At 48.5% G+C, this 22,950-nt stretch overlaps 1 protein-coding gene across 1 annotated transcript in view; it reads right to left on the reverse strand.

Annotated features, from left to right (window-relative positions):
* Positions 1 to 8,766, reverse strand: part of mrps22 (mitochondrial ribosomal protein S22) — a 34,587-nt gene extending 25,821 nt beyond the window's left edge. The window contains exon 1 of the mRNA XM_038817609.1: positions 8,603 to 8,766. Within this exon, the coding sequence (XP_038673537.1) occupies positions 8,603 to 8,735 (133 nt within the window). The 5' untranslated portion in view covers positions 8,736 to 8,766. The remainder of the gene's footprint in view (positions 1 to 8,602) is intronic.
* Between the last annotated feature and the right edge of the window lie 14,184 nt (positions 8,767 to 22,950).

Here is a 22,950-nt window from a genome sequence, read left to right on the forward strand (position 1 = left end):
ATTTCACTGAAATCCATGTAAACTGCAACAACTGCACTACCCTCATCTATACACCTGGTCACATGCTCAAAAAATGTAATCAAATTTGTTAGGCATTACCTCCCTCTGACAAAGCCATGCTGACTATTGCTGATCAAACCTTGCCTCTCCAAATGGAGACTCCAATAGTTTTTCTAGAGCTGGCGTAAGACTCATTGGTCTGTAGTTCCCTGGCTTATCTCTACAACCGTTCTTAAATAGTGGGACCACATTAGCTGTTCTCCATTCCTCTGGCACCTTTCCCGTGGCCAGAGAGGAATTAAAATTTGGGTCAGAGCCCCTGCAATCTTTTCCCTTGCTTCCCAGAGCACAATTCATCTGGACCTGGATTTTTGTCCACTTTTAAACCTGCCAACACGTCCAATACCTTGCCACTCCCTATGACAATTTGCTCAAGAACCTCACAGTCTCTCTCCCCGAATTCTATATCTACCTCCTCATTCTCGTGGGTGAAGACAGATACGAAGTATTCATTCAACACCCTATTAATGCCCTCTGGCTCCACCCACAGATTTCCCCGTTGGTCCCTAATAGGGCCTACTTTTTCCCTGGTTATCTGTCTTCCCACTGACATACTTCAAGAATATCTTGGGATTTTTCTCTACTTTTACCAGCCAGAGCTTTGCTCTCCTAATTGCTTTGTTACGCTCCATCCTGCACTTTCTGTAGTCCCCTAATGCCTCCGATGATTTGATCCCCTTGTACTTGCTAAAAGCCTTTCTTTTCCTTCTTATCGCATCCTGAATGTCTGTGGTCACCCATGTCTCTCTGGGCTTGTTACTCCTTCCTATTACCCTAGAGGGAACATATTGAGCCTTACCCTCCCCATTTCCTTTTTGAACCCTCCCCCCACTGCTCTTCTGTAGATTTCCCCACAAGTAACTCTTTCTATTCTGCCTCTTTAGATCCTGCCTTATTTTACTAAAATACCCTCTCCAAAACTTTGTTTTGCAACTTGTCCATTTCTTTGTCCATTACAAATTTAAATTGTACCATGCTGTGGTTGCTGTCACCAAAATGCTTCCCCCACCAACACATCAAACATCTGTCTGGTTTCATTCCCCAGAATTAGGTCCAGACCGCACCGTCCTTTGTTGGATCCTCTATGTATTGAGCTAAAAGTTCTCCTGTATACATTTTAAGAACTCCACTCCATCTAAGCCCTTAGTACAGTGATTACCCAACTAATGTTGGGAAAGTTGAAATCACCTAAAATAATTACCCCATTCTTAATTTTACAAACCTCTGCGAATTGCACTCATATTGGTGGCTCGAAGGGCCAGATGGACTACTCCTACTCATAGTTCTTATATTTCCTCCTCAATTTCCCAGTGACGATCTGGGGATCTATAACAAACATCTAGCAAATTGGCTTTCCCATTTTTGTTCCTAAGCTCTACCCACAAAGCTTCATTTGATGCCCTCTCCACAAGATTTCATCTCTCCTTACTGCAGTAACTGACTCCTTAACTAATAATGCAATGCCGCTTCCTCTTTTACCCCCTCCTCTGTCTCTTCTGAAGATTCTATATCCCGGGATGTTGAGCTGCCAATCCTCCCACAACCACGTCTCCATGATGGCTGCTATATCACAATTCTATGTGTCAATCCTCGCCCCTATCTCATCCATTTTGCTTGTAATATTCCTGGCATTAAAGTAGAGGCCACCCAGCCTGGTCTTACTCCTTGAAACTTACTACCGCTGTATTCCCTCTGACTTGATTGCTTTTCTGTGTTATGCTGTTCCCCTATTCTGCTAACAGTCTGCATCCCCTCCCTCCCCTGCCAAATTAATTTAAACTTCTCCCAACAGCACAAACAAACCAGCAAGGATGTTAGTCCCACACTGTCCCGCTTGTATAGATACCACCTTCCCCAGAAACCGTCCCAGTAGTCCAAGAATCGAAAGCCCTCTCTCCTGCACCAACTTTTAAGCCATGCATTCACCTGCGCTATTCTCCTATTTCTGTATTCGCTAGCACGCGGTTCTGGGAGTAATCCAGAGATTACAACCAGAGAGGTCCTGCTTTTTAGTCTACTACCCACTCTCTGAATTCTTGATGCAAGACCTCATCCCTCTTTCTACCCATGTTATTGATACCAACGTGTTCCATGACCTCGGCCTTATCACCCTCCCCTTCAGAATGCCTCGTGCCAGAGACGTCTTTGACTCTAGCACCAGCGAGACAACATACCATCCTGGATTCTCTTTCATGTCCACAGAAGCGCCTATCTGTGCCTCTGACTATAGAATCCCTAAATATAACTATTGCTCGTCTGTGCTTTGACCCTCCCGACTGCCAGTGAATTAGGTGCAATGGGTTCTCTAACTGATCCCGTTACCTCTAGTGTCACGCAAGGATCAATCTTTGGCCTCCCCTCATCTCTCATCTCCATTCTGGTCCTCGATATCATCTGAAAAAAAGCGTTCCAGTGTCCACACGTATGCTGGCAACAACCAGCTCTATCTCACCATCGCCTCTCTCAACCACTCCACTGTCTCAGAGTTGTCAAGACTGCTTCTCTGATATCCCAGTACTGAATGAGCAGAAATTTCCTCGTTAAATTTTGGGAAGATCAAAGCCACTGTCTTTGGTCCCCATCACAAACTCTGCTCCCTGTAGCCACAAACTCCATCTCTCTCCCTGGCAACTCTCTGAGGCTGAATCAGAGTGTTCGCAACCTTTGTGTCATATTTGGCTTCAGGCTACATATCTATGCCATCATTAAGACCAACAATTTTTAAACTTAGAAATCACCCAACTCCTGATGTCATGGAGCCTCCGAGGGTCGGAAATGTGATGAGTGGTGTGACTGAATTAAGCAGGAGCTAAAATTTTGATTGCCCCCTTGGCAGATGTAGCGATTAAGTCAACGGCATGTTTGTGGCGTTCTCACATCGTCATGTGGTGGGTTCTCACTTGGAATACTTTTTTGCATGCCAAGAATACTCATTAGTTCAAAATATTTTTAAAATGATGTCCTCCCTTTAAGATGTCAGTGGCGCACGGGAATCTCGTGGCAAACCATTCACATTTAAATAAGGGTGGCATGCAACTGTCGGCCGTTTTGCGTTGTCCTAGATCAGTGGAATGGCCTAGCATCCTGGGTGTGGTGGGAGCAGCCAGTCAAGGTAAGAAAATGAGGAGCCTAAAGGACGGTGTTAGTACTGTCCACATGTGGATCCATCTCAGGGTGTGGTCTAGCAGCGTACTTACAAGGCTTTTAGCTCATCTACAGCAATTCAATAACCCCTCTAAGAATGATCTCAGGCAATGTCCTTTATAACATATAGAAGGGAAGGCCAGCTGATCCTGCAAGTTTGGCCATGTCCTACAGAGTGGCGAGTACAGCACTAAACACCAACATGAACATTCAATAAAGAGGGAACAAAACACAACATTGTTTCTTCCACAATAAAAGGAAATGTCCCTAACTGCCCTGTAACCATCAATGCGTGCCAACCATGAGGTATAGAGGGCATTTAGCTCTCTGACTAAAACTAGTCTCAACAAATGACAATGATGCACACGTGAATAAAAGTGAAGTCAATGTAATGTGAAATATTCTCAGGTAAAATTACATTTGAAAAACACCTGAGACACCTTTGTGCTCTCAATAATTTTTATGTTAGTAAGAATGGAATTGGGCAGGAATGTTGTGGCCGTTACGAGGAGCATCTGTTTGTCTGCATCAAATGACAACAGGTTTCACATTCCAGCATTTTCTGTTTGATTTTGCATTTCCCTACCGTACGATTGCATGTCTCCCGTGCATGTGGCCCGCACTTTAAATTTTAATTGTAATCAATTAAGGGAATTAGCAAAATGCAAGAGAGTAGTAGGGGCGTCCACTTCCTGTTCTGCCGTCGAGAATGGGACACCACTGTTAAAATTCTGCCCAAGCTGTTTCAACAGAGGGTCCGCATCGCATTAGAGGGGCAAAACGTATCATTCTGCACTGTAAATTCTATGCCACCGATTGGAATCCACACCAGCATTTTGAAGCACAATATCACGGTTTATATCTCTTGGCGGGACAAACCGTAGCCACGGTGACACTTGCAAGCAATGTTTGGAACCATGTCTATTTACTGGTTTGATAACAAATATTATCTCCACTACCCCATTTACGGATGAAATGTTTTAAAGCTTTTCTGGAATTTAGCCAGCTTTTTATCAAAAACCTTATCAGTTACAACAATGGCATTCAGACACATTCTGGAATCAGAATCCATTGCTGCTCCTTGATTTATATTATCTAACACACAATTATTAATGCCCTACAACTTTCTAAAACATAACGGGTGGGGCTAAATACCAAGAAAACACGAGTAATAGCTTTGTAGCGATCTTAGCTGTGCCCAGATCAGATACCAATTAAAAAGTTGAAAGACATGTCATTAGAACATATTTCTTCATTTACTGTATCCTTTAAACAGAGCATTAAAATAGCTGTGTTTGAAAGCACTAATTGGCTCATGCTTAAAACTTCACATATAATCTTTATAATGATAGGATAAAATGGATACTCCAATCCACTCTCCTACTGTTAAAATTAGTTGCAAGCAAAACAGGTCACGGCGCTCTGTGCCAGTCAGATTATGGTAAGTCTGCAGTCTAAGAAGAGTCCACTGGCTGTATCAATAATTGGAGCCCAAATCAATGACCACCTACTTTTATTCATTGGTGCCTTTTGTGTTTCAAAAACAAAAGGCACATAGGAACAGGAGTAGGCCATTCAGCCCCTCGAGCCTGTCCTGCCATTCAATTAGATCATGGCTGATCTGTGACCCAACTTCATATACCTCCCTTTGACCCATGTCCCTTAATATTTTTGCTTAACAAAAATCCATCTATCTCGGATTTAAAATTACCAACTCATCTAGCTTCAACTGTTCGTGGGAGAGAGTTCCAAACCTCAACCACCCTTTGAGTGAAGAAGTTCTTCCCAACATCTCTCCTGAATGGTTTGTTTAGTCCTAATTTTTAGACTATACCCCTAGTTTTAGAACCTCCAACCAGTGGAAATAGTTTATCTTTAACTACCCTGTCTTTTCCTATTAATATCGTGAATACTTTGATCAGATCACCCCTTAACCTTCGAAATTTTGCGAAAACAGGTCCAATTTGAGTAATCTCTCTCATAACTCAACCCCTGTAATCCAGGTTTCATTCTTGTAAACCTACATTGCCCTCCTTCAAAGGCCACAATATCCTTCCTAAACTGTGGTGCCCAGAACTGCTCACAGTGCTCCGTGTGGAGTCAAACCAGGATTTTATATAGCTGCAGCATAACCCCCGTGTCCTTATATTCAGTCCTGTAGATATAAAAGCTAGCATTCCGTTAGCCTTTCTGATTAGTTTTTGCACTTGTTCCTGGCATTTTAAGAACCTATTCACCTGAACCCACACGTCCCTTTGGATGCCACAAGGTTCCCCATAAATATTCTGAAGGAAATGTACACCATGTATTCCAAGAATGGAGATTATGAAGGTAACTAAAAGGTTGATCAAAGAAATGGGTTTGGAAACAATTTCCACAGGTGGCAAGTGATGGAGAGGCAAAAGGTTTAGGGATGTAGTTACAGAATAGGACTGAGATAATCTAAAGGTTTGCCACCAATCGCGGGTGAAGTGAAGAGGAAATACACAGAAGGCAAGAGTTCGCAGAGAATAGTGTCTTTTGGGAGGATGCAGGGCTAAGAGAGTGAAAAGGGGGAGAAGCATCATACAGCAAGTACTCGCTAATGGGTGAAGTACCGTGGCTGTTGGACATTTATCCTGAAACAATAATGGTCTTCTGAAAATAGTTACATATTATAATTACAGGCATCTTTAATAAAATGACAACAGCTGCAGTGCACCCCCAACAAGGGGGAAGGCGACAGGCAGGGGATGGGGGGGGGGGGGGGGGGGGGGGGGGGGGGGGGGTGGAACACCCGTCAAAGTCGGGAGAGCAAACGGGGACAGGAATAGGGGAAAGAGGGGCAAGAGGGGTATACGGGGGAGGAGGGAAAAGGGAGAGACCGGGGGGGGGGGCACACAGGGAGTGAGAGACCGGGGAGGGGGGATGCAGGGAAGGAGGGACAAAAGAGGCCAGAAAAGGAACAGGGCTACAAAGTGCCACAAACAAGGGCTCAAAACAAGGAACCGCTGCAAGCACCCACCCAGTACGGTCTTTGGGCGAAGGGAGACCCTAGAGTGCAGGGGACTACCTGCGTGGCGGACACACAGTGGACGGCCATGGCGGGTGCCCCCGGGACAAAGGGAAACCCCGGAGAGCAGAGACCCAACCGCATGGGGAGAGCAGCGAGAGCGGCCAACCTGGACGGCTCCCTAACAAAGGGAAACCCCGGAGGGTAGGGGCGCGTCCACCAGATAAGTATGGTTAATCCCACAGGACCGAGGGGGCAGAAGCTCCCCACCAGGATAGTCACCTGGAACGTAAGGGGACTTAACGGCCCAGTGAAGAGATCCAGAGTCCTCACCCACCTCAGAAATATGAGGGCCGACATAGTCTTCCTCCATGAGACGCACCTGAGAGAGCAGGACCGACTGCGGGTAAGAAAGGGCTGGGTGGGACAAACCCACCATTCCTGCTATGGGACAAGGGCCAGGGGGGTGGCGATCCTGATCGGCAAGAGGACGATGTTTAGGGCGACAAAGATGGTTACAGACCCGGGGCGCGGCGGTACGTCATGGTCAGCGGGGCCCTGGATGGGGCACCGGTAGTTCTAATCAATATGTACGCGCCCAACTGGGACGACACGAGTTTCATCAAGAAGACCATGGCAGAAATCCTGGACATAGCGACGCATCGACTAATCATGAGGGGGGACTTCAACTGTGTACAGGACCCAAAGACGGACAGATCAAACCCCAAAATGGGGAAAACATAGAACATAGAACAGTACAGCACAGAACAGGCCCTTCGGCCCTCAATGTTGTGCCGAGCCATGATCACCCTACTCAAACCCACGTATCCACCCTATACCCGTAACCCAACAACCCCCCCCCTTAACCTTACTTTTATTAGGACACTACGGGCAATTTAGCATGGCCAATCCACCTAACCTAAACCTCAAGCATGGCAAGGGAACTCGGTCACTTTATGGAGCAGATGGGAGCGGTGGACCCCTGGAGGTTCGCCCACCCGGGGGAGAAGGAATTCTCCTTCTTCTCCCCAGTACACAACGTATACACCAGAATTGACTTCTTTGTGGTGGGAAAAACGGTGCTTCCAGGGATAGACAAAGTGGAATACTCCGCAATTGTGATATCCGACCACGCTCCACACTACATGGACATGCGGCTAGAGACGGGAAGGGCCCAGCGCCCCACATGGAGGTTGGACGGTGCCGTACTAGCTGACAAGGCCTTCAGCGAAAGGATAGTGCGGGCCATAGCAGAGTACAAGGAGAACAACCAAAACGGGGAGGTCTCACCCTCCACGTTCTGGGAAGCTCTAAAGGCCGTACTAAGAGGGGAAATCATCGCCTTCAAAAGCGCAGAGTTAGGGAGGAAAAGGTGGCTAGGCAGCAGCTGATCGACTCCATACTGGAGGCAGACCGTAAATACTCCGAGGCCCCAACCGTGGGACCTCGGCGCCGTGAGGCTGCAGGGCTAACCCACTGTGCCACCGTGTTGCCCTATCTATAAAATGTTTAATAGATGTATTTTTGTGAACATGCATTTGTACATTTTAATCACATGTATGAGACAAGAGTATATATATAATATATATATATAGTGCCTTTCATGACCACAGAATCCCCCAGTGTGTTTTATTGCCAATGAAGAACTTCTTGAAGCGTAGTCACAATTGTAATTCAGGAAGTGTGGCAACAAGTTAGTGCCCAGCAAGCTCCCACAAACAACAACAATCAGATAATCTTATTTTCACAGTATCTTCATTCCAGTGTTAATATAAGCCTACTTGTGACACTAATAAAGATCATTATTTTCTGATTTGATTGAGGAATACATATTGGCCAGGACACCAGAAACAGCCAGACAGGGAACACAGGAGATCAGCCTAATATCTAATCTGAAAGACAGCGCCTCCAGCAGTGCAGCACTGCATAACCTTAGATTTTTGTGCCTCAGGCCTGGAGTGGGGCTCAGAACCCACAAACTTCGATTCGGAGGCGGGAAGGTTATCAACTGGGCCACAGCTGCCACTCCACAGCAAGCTTAGTCACATCTGCATTTGACATCCTGATATTGACGAATGAAGGAAACCACAGATATGGGGGGGGGGGGGGGGGGTGTTACACAAAGTTACACAAATTTTGAAAGTCTGGATCCCTACCAGCTTCATTATTTGAATGAAATAGTGCAGTGGGAGATTGGATGTGTGCATTCCCATTTACCTCCAGGGTGACCCCTTCCGTTGTCATTACTGGTAACATTTAAAAAGCAATCTTGACAATGTTTCCTTGCTGGTGATAAGCCTTGAAACTGAAACAGTACATTTCAAACAAGATAACGTGGTGGTGGGGGGCGTTGCATTGCTGCATTTAGGGTAGGGAAGGCAGCGCAAGGAGAAATTGCCCACTCACCTGGATCCCCGGGGCCGGGGTGGGTGCAGAGGGCGCGCCGACACTGCCCGCCTGTCCCCGCACAGGGGGGCTCGGCATTTGCAACAGGACGCGAACCCCGCAGGACACGCCGTGCAATCCTCAACGCAGCCATCTTCGCTTCTGTAAAGGAGAGGTGACCTTCCGCTAGGAGCTGCTGTAACCCAGAACTCTGGGAGATGGAGTTCTTAAACCAAATCATTTGCACAGACAAATCTGTACTGTGAGTGCAATTCACCTTTGTTGCAAAATCATGGCCACGCAGTGGCTTAGTCTTCATTTATATTTGGCAGGTAAATTAGCAAATCCACCCACCATCTGCAGAAAATATATACCAAACCTTGCGATGACGCCAAAGCATTTTTGAAATCTGATTCCCCAACATAAAACACTTAAAAGGCCGAGAAAGATATAAAGGCGAGAATTGAATAAAAGTGTTTTTTTTAAGCGCACTGATACAGATCTTCCACATCTGCAGAACTGGAGTAACAACCTGCATTGTAACATCTTTTTTAAAAAATATATCAAGAGGCTTCTGTGGTGATATGCATCACTGTAGATACACAAGGGGTTAATGTAAGTACACATGGACTAGATAGACACTAGAGGGAGCACCAGAGAAATGGCACACAGACACTCAACCAATAGATCAGTAAGATAGGACAGGACCAATGGGCATTCACGATACACACAGAGGGGACACTACCACAGGGGGGCCATTACACCAACCCATATATAAAGGACACAACACACATTATCTTCCTCTTTCCAGTAGAGACACTTAGTGAGTACAGACACAGGGTTGATTCAACATCACACCCACCACGTGGATTGTAGCAGACTGGTTCATCAGTCTGAGTAGCTGATTAACAGTAAAGGCGAATCAGAGTAGGAGAATTGTAAATAGTTTAATAAACGTGTTGAAGTTATCTCCATGTTTGAACCTTCCTTTGTCAGAGTGAACATCAAGGAAGCAGCTTATGCTACGCCAAGAGCATAACAAGACATGGTACCAGTTAAGTGACTGTTTCAATCCATATAGTTACAACTCAGCAAGCAGTGACAACCAGCAACAACAGCCAGGCAAGATGATGTTCGGGATTCCGGTTCACAACAGCTCAGGTACTAAGGGAATCTCAGTGAAAACTGGCGTTAGTTCAGGCAGAGATTCGAGATTTACCTTGTAGCGTCCGACCTAGATGGCGTGGTGGATGCAGAGAAAATAAAGTTCTACTCACCATTGTGGGTCCAGAAGCAGCTGAAATCTTCCAGACCTTCAAATACTCAAAAGGGGCAGAACAAGAGCGATTTCCAGGCAGTCCTGGACAATTTCCAAGAATTCTGCGAGGAGAATACAAGAAAAAATGGTAAAAGAAGCACCAAAACACACCACGAGGTAGGCTTGCAGCAGAAATCTGCAATTTTGAATTGCAGCCATCTTGGTAAAGGTGCTGCACATACGCGGTTGAGAAAAAGGCCCCACGTAAAGAAACAGCGATCTGAGTATGCCCAATCGCTTCCTACGACCTACATCACACACGTCATGATGTCAGAGGCCCCAGACCACGCCCAATTAAAGGGGAAATGTCCCAAAACACGAAAAAAAATGAAAGCATAAAACCTTATTCTTTCACCTGGGACGACAGCACAATGCCTAAATTCAACCAATAGCTGAATGTAACCTCCGCAGAACCCTGCAACAAGCAGTTAGCACCGCCCAAAGAGATGATAGAGTCCTTGAATACTACGACTCCGACCTTTATTTCTTCTTTGGACATCACAAGCCCAATGCCAGCTCCGACACAAAAAGTGATGATATGGTCCTAGAAGACTACGACTCATGAAGGTTTCATCATTCGAGATGGCAACCCCAGTACCAAACCGGAACCGCAACGAGATGTGTTCTACAGTGAAGAATCCGACACAGACGCGGATGTGTTCTTTGGATTTGAGGATCTTCAGCCCAGCATATATGACATCCCGAATCGTGAGTGCAGGATTATGCTGCGGCCTGACACCGAGAGACAGAGAGCGGTACAAGCCCACAGAGAGCGGCCTGTTGCCACACAGAGAGTGGTCCACGCACCGCTAAGAGTTCCTGACTCCACACAGAGAGTGGTCCACGCACCACAAAGGGTCCCAGCCTCTACACGGGAAACGATAGAAGAAACACAAGGCTACACACCGCAGTCCTTGGATGATCAAGAAGTGACTCGAGAGACACAAGCCTCCACAACGAGCTTGTGGACAGCCTCCATGATAGAAGCTACGCGAGACTCCAAAGTGCAGTCCTTGCATGAACAAGACCATGAGGGTCTAGCAACATCCTCTGAGCAACCAGCAGCAGACGATGCAAGTCTGCCACACTCAAGTGAACAACAGAAAGACTATGACAGTCTACCATGCTCCAGTGAACAGCAAGACGACTATGACAGTCTACCACGCTCCAGTGAACAACAAAGCGACTATGATAGTCCACCCACATTGTTTGGGCCACCAGAAGAAGACTCTGACAGTCTACCCAGCCTAAGTGAACAACAAGAAGCTACTGAGGCTCTATCCACTGTATGTGAGACAAGTGACGGCAGCATCCCACTTCCCACACAAGATGTGCAATGTGACAGACCTCAGCTAGTGTGTACAGAGGCACTCGACGATCACAGTGAGACCACTGGTGACTCCGGTGACACCACATTACTTCAAACCTCATTCGCTCGAGCCTCTCCACAAGCAAATGCATTCCTGAATGTTTTAACTCCAGACATGGAGCATCAAGAAATCTCAGCCGACTCCAGTGAACCTGCTCCAGACGGGGAGCATCGACAAACCAACACTGACTCAGGTGAAACAGACCAGACTCCAGATGGGGAGCAACTGTTGCTCGTTCTGGTGAGTGCGCTTTGCACTCAATTGGCTCTGTTTTATTACTTAGCTCTAGAGTCGCCAGGTATCCTTATGATACCACCACGAGGTTCAAGTTCCGATCAATGACTCAATACACCAATTAGTAAGGTTCAAAACAAGATACTTTTATTAATACACAGTTATTCGCAACTCATGCATATAATACTAAAAGACTAAACTATTCCTACCACTAATAAGCCAATACTTAACTGGATAAGGGAACCTGCCGGATCAGGGAACAATGGCCTCTTGCTCTGTACTGGATCTACAGGCTTCCAGCTGGTATGGACTAAGGGGTCAGGAGTGTCTATCTCGTAGCGTGCGTTGTATGACACTTACTTGTTGTGCAGGAATCGGCCAGGCCTCTCCTTACGGTCAAGTTCTTCGAGAGCTGCTAAGGTGTTCTGGGAGGGCCGGCTAAGAGAGTGAACTGAACTTGGCACCTGTCTTTTATAGGTCCCAGGGGCTTCGCGCCCTTTTTGGCGGACCCCGAGCTTACTTCCAATCGATTGGATCCCATACCAATCGATTGGTTTGAATTTCCCAATACTGGGGCTGTTTCTCGATCGCTGGGCGGTTCTTTCTGGCTTGTTTGTCTCCTTTGTTTCGGACTCCCGTTGGCACCGAGGAGTCTGACTTGCTATTGAGTGTCTTAAATGTAGCTAATTGTTGTAGCTATTGTTCCCGGAGATCGCTCATCAATATGTATAACTGCTGGTTTCAGTGCTGTCTGCTTTCTTTGCAGGCAGAATACACAGGAACTCTGCAAAACTGCTTGTTTGGTTAGACTGCCCATTTTTCCCTGCTGTCTTTGTGTTTCTCCATTTTGTTTGGGGAAGTGGCCAACTCAGGTGGCTACACAACCAAACGCCAAAGCTGATTCAAGTAAGCCGGACATGACTCCAGACGGGGAGCGCCGCAAACTCAGTGATTGCACGCTCAAAAAACAGCAGATGCTACAAAGCACGCTGACACAAGTAACTGTGTGAGGGACTCGTATTATCCACAGAGTGTGGTCCTTGAGCCCAGCGAACACATCACAACATATGAAAACTATATCAAAGACAACGACACGACACGTAACAAAGGCAACATCATCGACAGCAAGCACGACAAAGACTACACCAATGGAACTACGACTGGTACGACATGGTACAACTCTGCCCATGAGGGACACTGTTACTGCTCAGCTCAGTACAATGACATACCACGGCAGGACGATCTTCCCAATTCACGTGTGCTACACTAACAACAGGCAACCTGGCTTTCTGGACAGATGCCATCCAACTTCGCTATCACAAGCATCGGAAGAAAAATGACTCCAAATCAGACAACAAAGTAATTTGACCACTTCTTGGTTCCTGATGCACAGGGACACTGATGGCGTTCACAAGGCATGCCACCGTCAAAATCACCAACTCACCAACCTAACAAGAAAGATATTCGACCATGATAATTGATGGGCTTTGTACTCATACATATGAGTTGGACTTATTGTTTAATGACTGTTATCCTAACTTGTACTGAGCATCGCTTATCTGCCTGTTTTTTTTTGTTCAATTTTCTTTGGCAGTGTACGGAAAATGTGTAACACGAAAAAAGGGGGGATGTGGTGATATGCATCACTGTGGATACACAAGGGGTTAATGTAGGTACACGTAGACTAGATAGACGCTAGAGGGAGCACCAGAGACATGGCACACAGACACTCTACCAATAGGTCAGTAAGATAGGACACGACCAATGGGCATTCAGGATACACACAGGTGACACTACCACAGGGGGGCATTATACCAACCCATATATAAAGGACACAGCACACATGATCTTCCTCTTTCCAGTGGAGACACTCAGTGAGTACAGACACGGGGTTGATTCAACATCACACCCACCACGTGGATTGTAGCAGACTGGTTCGTCAGTCTGAGTAGCTGTAGAAGGATTAACAGTAGAGGCGAATCCGAGTAGGAGAATTGTAAATAGTTTGATAAACGTGTTGAAGTTATCTCCATGTCTGAAACTTCCTTTGTCAGAGTGAACATCAAGGAAGCAGCTTATGCTACGCCAAGAGCTAACAAGACAGCTTCTTCACAGGAGCATTATGAAACATAATCTGACCCCCTAACCATGTACGGTCACAAGTTAGGTGACCAAATCTTGGTCAAAGAGGCAGGTTTTAAGGACTGACTGAAGGGAGGAAAGCCAGACGAAAGGGTTTGAGGAGGGACTTCCGGAGCTCAAGCAGATGAAGATATGTTCACCACAAGGATGGAACAATTAAAATTGGGGATGCTCAAGAGGTGAGAATTAGTGGTAAGATTAGAGGACATTACAGCGATAGGGAGGGGTCAGGCCATTGAGAGATTGAAAAATAAGGATGATAACTTTAAAATCGAGGCATCATTGAACCAGGAGGCACTGGTCAGCAAGCACAGGTTGAGAGGGGAACTTGATGCGAGTAAGACAAGGATGACAGAGCTTTGGATGACACCAGGCTTGCGGCAGGTGTGGAAGGCTGGCCAAAGTACATTGGAATATTCAATTGTAGAGATGATAAAATGTAAATGTATCCACAGCCCCAAAAGACGACAGGTGATTTCATCTGAGGATCACCACACCTCAGACAAGGGACAATGTTGAGAAAGCAGAGCCTTCATGAACAACCTCAGCCAGTATGGGAATTAAACTCATGCTGTTGGTGTTGCACTACATCATCAACCAGCCACCAAGCCAACTGAACTAACCGTTCAGATGGCTGGAAGCGCTATAGTTCGAGCAACACCAATTGAGAGCAATGGTCACCATCAGGAGTACAGGCAGTCCCACCATGCCAAGAAGCCCAGATAAGTCAGGGGGTCGTGGTAAAGGGGGAGAGATAAAGGGAGGATGAACTTGAGGGCCCAGGAGACCAGCTTAACATTAGCCTGCACAGTTAAAGCTGCCAGCCTTCCTGCAAAGCGCAGGTCTCTCTCCACAGGTAAAATATTGCCAAGTATTAGCCAATTCACAGCTAATTCACATCCTCAATAAGCCCAAGGGCAGGTAGGAAACACAATACCTCCCCTGTAAAACACTCCTGTAAAATTTCAGCCAGGTGGGGAGGCAGTGAGAAGGCAGCGAATTTTCAGACCTGCCCATAAGGGAGTGTAAAATTCAGCCAATCATTTTTGTCTTTGATAAGAGCCATTTCATACTGTGTCAGTGGCAGAAACCTGGGGCTGAATTCTCCCATTTTGAGACAAAGTGCAGTGGCAGGGGCGGGAACATAGAAAATTTCCCGTTGCGGAGGCTGACGGGAAAGCATATAGACATAGAACATAGAACAGTACAGCACAGAACAGGCCCTTCAGCCCTCAATGTTGTGCCGAGCCATGATCACCCTACTCAAACCCACGTATCCACCCTATACCCGTAACCCAACAACCCCCCCTTAACCTTACATTAATTAGGACACTACGGGCAATTTAGCATGGCCAATCCACCTAACCCGCACATCTTTGGACTGTGGGAGGAAACCGGAGCACCCGGAGGAAACCCACGCACACAGGGGGAGGACGTGCAGACTCCACACAGACAGTGACCCAGCCGGGAATCAAACCTGGGACCCTGGAGCTGTGAAGCATTTATGCTAACCACCATGCTACCCTGCTGCCATATTTGGAATATCAAATATTCCAACCCCAACCTCATTAATTATGCACCTGCATGTTTCACGCTGCATTCAGTGGTGGGACAGATCTGGATGGCGTGTAATCGGCTGTTGTGCCTGGATGCCATATTGAGAAGCCGTCCAACATCACTGGCCCACTGTTGAAGAAAGAAGGTGGACCTCCTGAAAAAGAAGATAGATCTCCGGGAACACTCAGATCAGAAGGTAGATCTCCTAGGAATGAAGATGGGTCTCCAGGAGTTCTGAGGCTGCAAGATGGACCCCCTCCACAACACCTAAACTGGAAGGTCCACCTGTAGATACCCCCCCCCCTCCCCCCCCCGATCCACTGCTGTGGTGTTCCATTGTTGAGGGTGGCCTTCAAACTGAACTGTGGAGGCGGCCCTAGGCATTGTCAGTTGAGTACTGACATCTGCACGCCACGTTGTTCCGACATTGGGTTAAATAATGGTACAGGTTTGACAATGTGGGGACAATGTGTTCAAGGACTTTGGAGAGGAAAGGTAGTTTGCAAGAACAAAGAACTCACGGGATTTTTTGAGGAGATGAAAGAAGGGATCAGTATTCCAGGAGAGAGAAAATCTTGAACAATAGCAGCTAACTTGGGAGCCAGGAGGGGAAGTTGTGCAGTCAAGTGCAAATAGGGTTGAGAAAGCAGTAGGTAGGCCTCGTGGATAAGAAGATAATTTTAAGTAGGTAAAAAAGGGGGGTGTGAGGTGGAGGGGAATGGGGAGGGGGGTACCTTTGCTTTCCAGGATGATCCTAGAATAATGAGTACACTTGGCCAGTTGAGAGCAGGACCCAATAGTGGTTTGTGTGGTTGCCAAATCTGCTGTACTATCTGCCTTCTAGTTCTAAGTGCAATTATCCAGCTAGTGTTTCCCTTTGGTATTCTCTTTTGAGAATGAAGCACATAGAAGTGTGTTTTTTCAGGCAGTTAACACATACTGAGGTCCAAATAGAATTAAAGACTCAAGCTTTGTTATTGTGGTTTAAGGTAATGTCTAAACCTTTTGATGTTTTATAACATGTTACCAGATGTCTGTTTAACTAACTGTAGCCTGTAACTGGAAGGCTTGGAGTCCTGATAATTCTGCTGATAGGTCGGTGCCAGTAAAAGTTACTTTGCCCTTTGATTAGCTGGTACACCAGTATGATTATTACGACGTTTGATAATATTGTATGTCTTTTTAATGACTGAGAGGCTAGCCATGGTTACAATTGTGGCAACAAAAGTTAAGTTTTACTATTCGTTGGCTGGCAGCCTAATAGGGGTTGTCTAAGTCTCTGTGACCCTGCAATGGGCATTGAGTAGTCTGATTGTACTCATTCCTGGACGAGCCCTGCAAAGCAGGGGCCCGGTTTAGCTCATTTGGCTAGGCAGCTGGTTTGGGATGCAGAGCAAGGGTTCAATCCCCATACCAGCTGAGGTTATCCAGGAAGGCCCCTGACTTCTCAACCTTGCTGCTTACCTCAGGTGTGGTGATCCTCAGGTTAAATCACCTCCATTCAGCTCCCCCCTCAAAGGGGAAAGCAGCCTATGGTCATCTGGGACTATGGTGACTTAAACTGTTCTTATAAACGCAAAATAGCTCAGCAATTTAAAAAAAAAACTTTCATTCAACATTTTTCAATAAATACAAAAGCATAAAACAAACATCCAAACACAGCAGCATCAACCCCACCCCCCCCCCCCCCCCCCCCCCCCCCAACAGCTGACGGTGACGAGCTCTTTAAAGAACATAAGATTGTAGAATCCCACTATTGCACCCCCTTAACTTATATTTAACTTTCTCAAGGTGCAAACACTCCATGAGATTCCCCAGCCTCACCGAGGCACTGGGTGGAGAAGCTGACCTCCACTCTAACAGAACCCACCTGTAAGCGATCAACGAGGTGAATGCTAGGACATCTGCCCCCGCACCTCTCTGCAACTCCAGCAGGTCTGACACCCCAAATATGGATGCAGGGGGACATGGAACACAATTGATTCCAATGGGAAACGGTACCGGATTTGTGAATTCGCAATTGACACTTGAAATGAAATTGTCACGAGTAGGCTTCAATGAAGTTACTGTGAAACGCCCCTAGTCACCACATTCCGGCACCTGTCTGGGGAGGCTAGTACGGGAATCAAACCGTGCTGCTGGCCAGCTTAGTCTGCTTTAAAAGCCAGTGATTTAGCCAAGTGAGCTAAACCAGCTCCCACTTGGGAGGCTGACAAGCTGCAGCCACATATACACACTTCACCCATCAATCGTGGAGATGCAGTCACAGAAACAGGGACTGCATGAAGGGTTATCAGTGAGTATCTAGCACCTGCAGGTGCAGGTGGAGAAGTCCAACCGTGTGCAGGAGCAGGAGGTGGAGGCATTGGGAGCGAAGGTTGCGGCTATGGGTCAGCATGTCCAAGGCCTGGGGCAATCTCAGCAGGCGGTGGCCGAGGACAGGGCTGCTCTCTCAAACGCAGCCATGTGCCAGAGCCACCGAGACATTGCAGCGGCACTCCTGAGCGTGGCCCAGTCACAGCGGGCCATGGCTGACAGCATCGTCAGAATTGCCCAAGCACTGGCTGAAGTAGCACACCTTAAAGGGAAATGGCCCAGTCCCAGAGGGCGATGGTACAGTCACTGGCTGATGTGGCACAGGCCCAGAAGGTGGCGGCACAGTCACAGCGTGATCTGGCGCAGTCCCAGACGGAATGGTCCACCCCCCCATGCTCCATGGCCACGACCATGCAGACCCCGATCTTGACGGCAGTGGGCCTTCAACAGTGGCAGTGCCAGGTGGCGGTGAAGCCTCAGGTGATAGCTGCGCTCGCACCCCCATCCCATGGAGTAGCCTGGGGCCCACCGGGCACCCCGAGGTGATGGGGACCGCGCTGGTGACTCCCAGAGGTGCCAGAGCATCGCAGCACATAGGACTGCCCCCCAACCCCCCGCATCCGTCCCCCCCCCCCCCCCCCCATCCCCCTCCTGTTCCTGGATCATCTGGTGGGCAGCGGCAGAGCAGGGTGGCACCGCACCACTTAGGACACCCGAGCAGGGGATGGGCCTATCCAGGCCTGGTTGTCCCAGAAGAAGGCCACCTCCACTCCTGCTGTACCATCAGGGGGCCCACCTACACATAGGGCCTATAAGGCCAGAAAAATAGACACCAGAACGGGTGATAGGGGTTAGGGAAAGTATCTGGATATATATTTCCACATTAAACACCTGTGCACAATGTTACAACCTTCCTCGGTGCTCTGTCAGAAGGGTGTGAGGGGTATCCCATCCCCATCCCACCAACCCCCACATTCTCCCACCCCTCCACTGTCCTTGCCTCCACCACTCCAGGGCTTCGATGGGACGGTGAGATGGAATGACCAGCTCGCATGCAGGGGTCACCCAGGTGGATTGTTTAAAGTGCTACCGTGGGCAGGAGTCAGAGGTTGTCCAATGATATGGAGCACAAGAGCTCATCGCAGAACTGGTTTATCATCACCCTCCAACCCATGGACTAAACCCGCTGTTACTGCCAACAGTCGCTCTCCATAGTGCAGCAGGTATGTATCATGGAGGAGGTTGCAGGTAGGGGGTGTGACCAGGGGGGGAGGGGGGGGGGGAGATGCGGTGTTCATGACTGATGCACTATGAATTACGACGAGACGAGAGTAGAATGTAATCAAGGCTTTATTACACAGAGATGTGTGGCCTCTTACAGCAGCTGACAAAATAGCTGCTGTACAGAGAGCACACATATTTATACTCTGCCTACTGGGCGGAACCAGCAGGTAGGGATCTACCCCCGTATCTGTAGTACAAGGGCCTTACTGTAAAACCCATATATTCAGTATAATACATCAGTGGTGACGACCACAGTGCCCCAGGCCAGTTTCCCACAGTCGGTGAACCTGGAAGTGATAAGTGCATCCCGTGCACATTGGCTCTGGCCCACGTGTTTTGCAGCCTCCCCTCCCTGCCCGGGCCCCATGTCCTGCCCATCTTCCCTCTCCCACACATCCTCCTCTTTGGGCCTGGCCTGGCGTTTATCCGCCTGCTCCAGCACATTGCCCCTCTTCTGCGCAATGAAGGGCGCCCAGGCCGTCACGACACAAGCCCCCCCTACCAGCGGAACGGCTCCCCCTACCCCGACTATGGTGGCGCTGTTCACAGTCCGCAGCCGCCACGCGAGGTCCCCGAAAGTTGTGAGGACACGCGCCCAACACTGTCGGGAACTCGGCCCATCGGGGGCGGAGCATTGGGGGAGGGCCTCAGATGGCGTCCTGAGGCCGTTCCGACAGCGTGCGGCGTACTCCTCGAGTACGCCTGTTTTGAGGGAGTGGAGTATTGGAAAAAACAGCGGCGCAATCGATTCCGGCATAAAAATGGATTCTCCAGCTGATCGGAGAACGCAATTTTGGCGTCAACAATCGGAGAATCCAGCCCTAAGTGCTCCCACTAGCGGAGACTTGCTCCAAGTCGCTGCTCGAACTAGGAGCAGCACCAATCCGCTCTCCTTTTCCATACAAATTTATGCATGGATCAGTGCTCGCAGGATTCCATTGCAATTCCGGTACCGGGATGCCATTTTGAGCGGGCAGCCCAGTGCCCAGGCCTGGCGATGGGCCCTCCTCTCTCCCAACAATACAAAACTTGCCCCTTGCTGACAAGTAGGACCACCCCCTCTCCAACCCCCCTCAACCATGGGAATAGCAGGTCATCCCTCTCCCAGTGCCATACTGGAGGGCCAGTCCAGAGTGGTCAAGGAAAGTGAACCGCATCTTCAGGAGGCCGAAGCACCGCTCAATCATGCTTCTGGTCACTGCATAGGCAACGTTGTAGCGGCTCTCCGCATCGGTCTGTGGCCTTTGGATAGGCATCATCAGCCACTACCGCAGTGGAAACCCCTGTCGCCTGGGAGCCAACTCCCCAGACGGGGGTGCATCCCCAAGAGGCCAGGAATCATCAATTATTATTGGCCAGGAATCATCATTATTTTTGTTCATGGAATGCTGTGCCAGCATTTATTGCCCATCCCTCATTGCCCTTGAGGGGAAGTTAAGAGTCACTTATAGGCCAGACCAGATAAGAGCGGCAGATTTTCTTCCCTAAAGGACATTAGTGAACCAGATGGGTTTTACGAAATGGTTTCTTGGTCATCACTGGACTTTTAATTCCAGATTTCTATTTTATTGAATTCAAATTTCACCATTTCACCATCTGCTTTCCAGGATGAAGGCCTAAAGTCAAACGACAACACCCCCCTTCTCCCTTCTCCAACGGGGTAACAGAAAAACACTCACATGTCTCCAGATTTAACTGAAATGAAATGAAATGAAAATCGCTTATTGTCACAAGTAAGCTTCAAATGAAGTTACTGTGAAAAGCCCCTAGTCGCCACATTCCGGCGCCTGTTCAGGGAGGCTGGTTCAGGAATTGAACCGTGCTGCTGGCCTGCTTTCAAAGCCAGCGATTTAGCCCTGTGCTAAACCAGCCCCTGCCAGCCCCTGAGAATGCTCCAAACCGCTTCAACAGGGCCTTATGCCACCCTGTTGTAAGGACCAGGTCCGAAATTTACAGTAACAGACCATCTGCATAGAGATGATACACAACCCCTCACCATCCCCCTCCACACACCCGAATTCCTCAACGCAATGATCGATGGCTCCATCGCCAATGCAAATAATACTTCGGCACTACACTACCGAAGGCTTTTTCCGCATCCAGCACCACAATGACCTCCTGCTCCCCCCCCCCTCTCCGGCAGTAATACACATTGAACAGGTGCCCCATATCAGGGAACAACTGCCTCCCCTTCACAAACACTGTCTGATCTTCCCCAATAATGCTTGGGAGGCACTCCTCCAATCTGGGCGGTAGCACCTTCGCCAGGATCTTAGCATCCACATTCAATAACAAAATCGAACAATATGACCCGCCTTCCATCGGGTCCTTCTGCTGCTTCAGAAGGAGGAAGATAGATGCCTGCATCATCGTTTTCGGATTGACCCCTGAGCCATGGAGTCCCCAAATGCCTCTACTAACAACGATACCAGCCGGTCGGCAAACTTTTCAAAAAATTCAACCGGAAATCCATCCGGCCCTGGCGCCTTACCCGTCGGCATATTTTCGAATGCCTTTTAAACTTCCTCCATACCCAATGACTCCTCTAACCCTTCCCGATCGTCCAGCCCACCTCCCATATTCTGAACTTGAACAAGCTCTCGGGAAGCTGCCTGCCATCTCAACTAGCCAACTAACAACGCTGGCCTTCTTCAAATACTTGTACATCGCCCTCCTCGTGCTCCGTAGCTCGTACACCACTTTATCGCCAGGTTAAACTACATCTGCAATACCTTCCGACTGGCCAACAGCTCCAGGGTGGGACCATCCGCATATTTACTGTCAACCTCCAGAATCTCACCAACCAGCCACTGCCATTCCTCCCTATCTTCCCTCTTTAGCTGTGCCTTTTATGCAATTATCTCTCCTTGCACAGCCGCCTTCAATGCTTCCAATCCACCCCCCCCCCCCCACCCCCCCACCACCAGGATCAGCTGATGTATGTCCATAGTCCAGGACTGCCGCCACCAACCTCTTCATGAGATCTACATCATCCCAATTTGGAGTGTACAAATTCACAAACACTACCGACCTACCGTCCAACACCCTCCCAGACCACAACATATCTACCCGCCCAATCCACCACCACCTTCTACATCTGGAACCAGACTCTTTTATTGATCAGGATTGCCACCCCTCGGGCCCTACTGTCAAAGCCCAAATGAAACACCTGGTTTACCCAGCCCCTACGAAGCCTTATTTGGTCCTTCACCCACAAGTGAGTGTTCTGCAACAGCACCACATCAGCCCTCAAACTCTTCAGATGGGCCCCCAAACCCTGCACATTCCACGTCACCTACCGAATCAGGGATCTCTCACCACTCCCCTCCCCTCTTTGAATCAGCCATCAACTCTACGGGGATGCACCCATCCCCCCAACATTCCTCAACCAGTAGCCCAAGATGGCACCTGGCCCAACCATCAGATGGAGCCAAAAAACAACTCCCAGTCACTGCCAGCAAACTACCCCTTCCCCCTCCCCATCCCATAAAACCCACAACCACTTCCTCTCGAAACTGCTCTAATCTCCACCATAGCCACACCCCCCACCATCCACACCTCCTAGGCATGCCAAAACCGCAGGCTGCAGGCTCTCCTCCCACCTCGCTCCCGTTCACTAGCGAACTGCAGTTTGACAGCAAGGTAGCCCCCCTCCTCCCATTCATTCTCAGTTCAGTCCAAGACTTCTGCCTTTGCAAACACCTCTGCCCCCTCTGCTGTCTCGAAGAAGTGGTCCCTCAAGTTGTGGGTGACCATCAGCTTTGCTGGGTCGACCGCTTGAAAATGCATTGCACTTTTGTAAAGTGCTGCCTTCGCCTTGTTGAAGGCTGCCCGCCTTCTTACCAACTCCACCGTCACATCTTGGTATGTCCGAAAACCACTGCCTTCCCACCTCACCTCACAGGTCTGCGTAGCCCATTGCAGCACATTCTCCTTCACTTGGTCACTCGAGAAAGCAGACTATCACAGCTCTAGGTGACTCACAACCCCGTGACTTCGGCCCGAGCGACCAATATGCCCTATCCAGTTTGAAGGGGGAGGGTTCTTTGTTATCCCCCAACAGCTTCCCAAATATTGCCGAAAAGTACTCCGTTGGCCTTGAGCTCTCTATACCCTTAGGCAGCCCCACATTCCGTAAGCTCAGGTCA

Source organism: Scyliorhinus canicula, chromosome 13, assembly GCF_902713615.1.
Source record: "Scyliorhinus canicula chromosome 13, sScyCan1.1, whole genome shotgun sequence".
In the NCBI taxonomy this organism is placed as follows: Eukaryota; Metazoa; Chordata; class Chondrichthyes; order Carcharhiniformes; family Scyliorhinidae; genus Scyliorhinus; species Scyliorhinus canicula.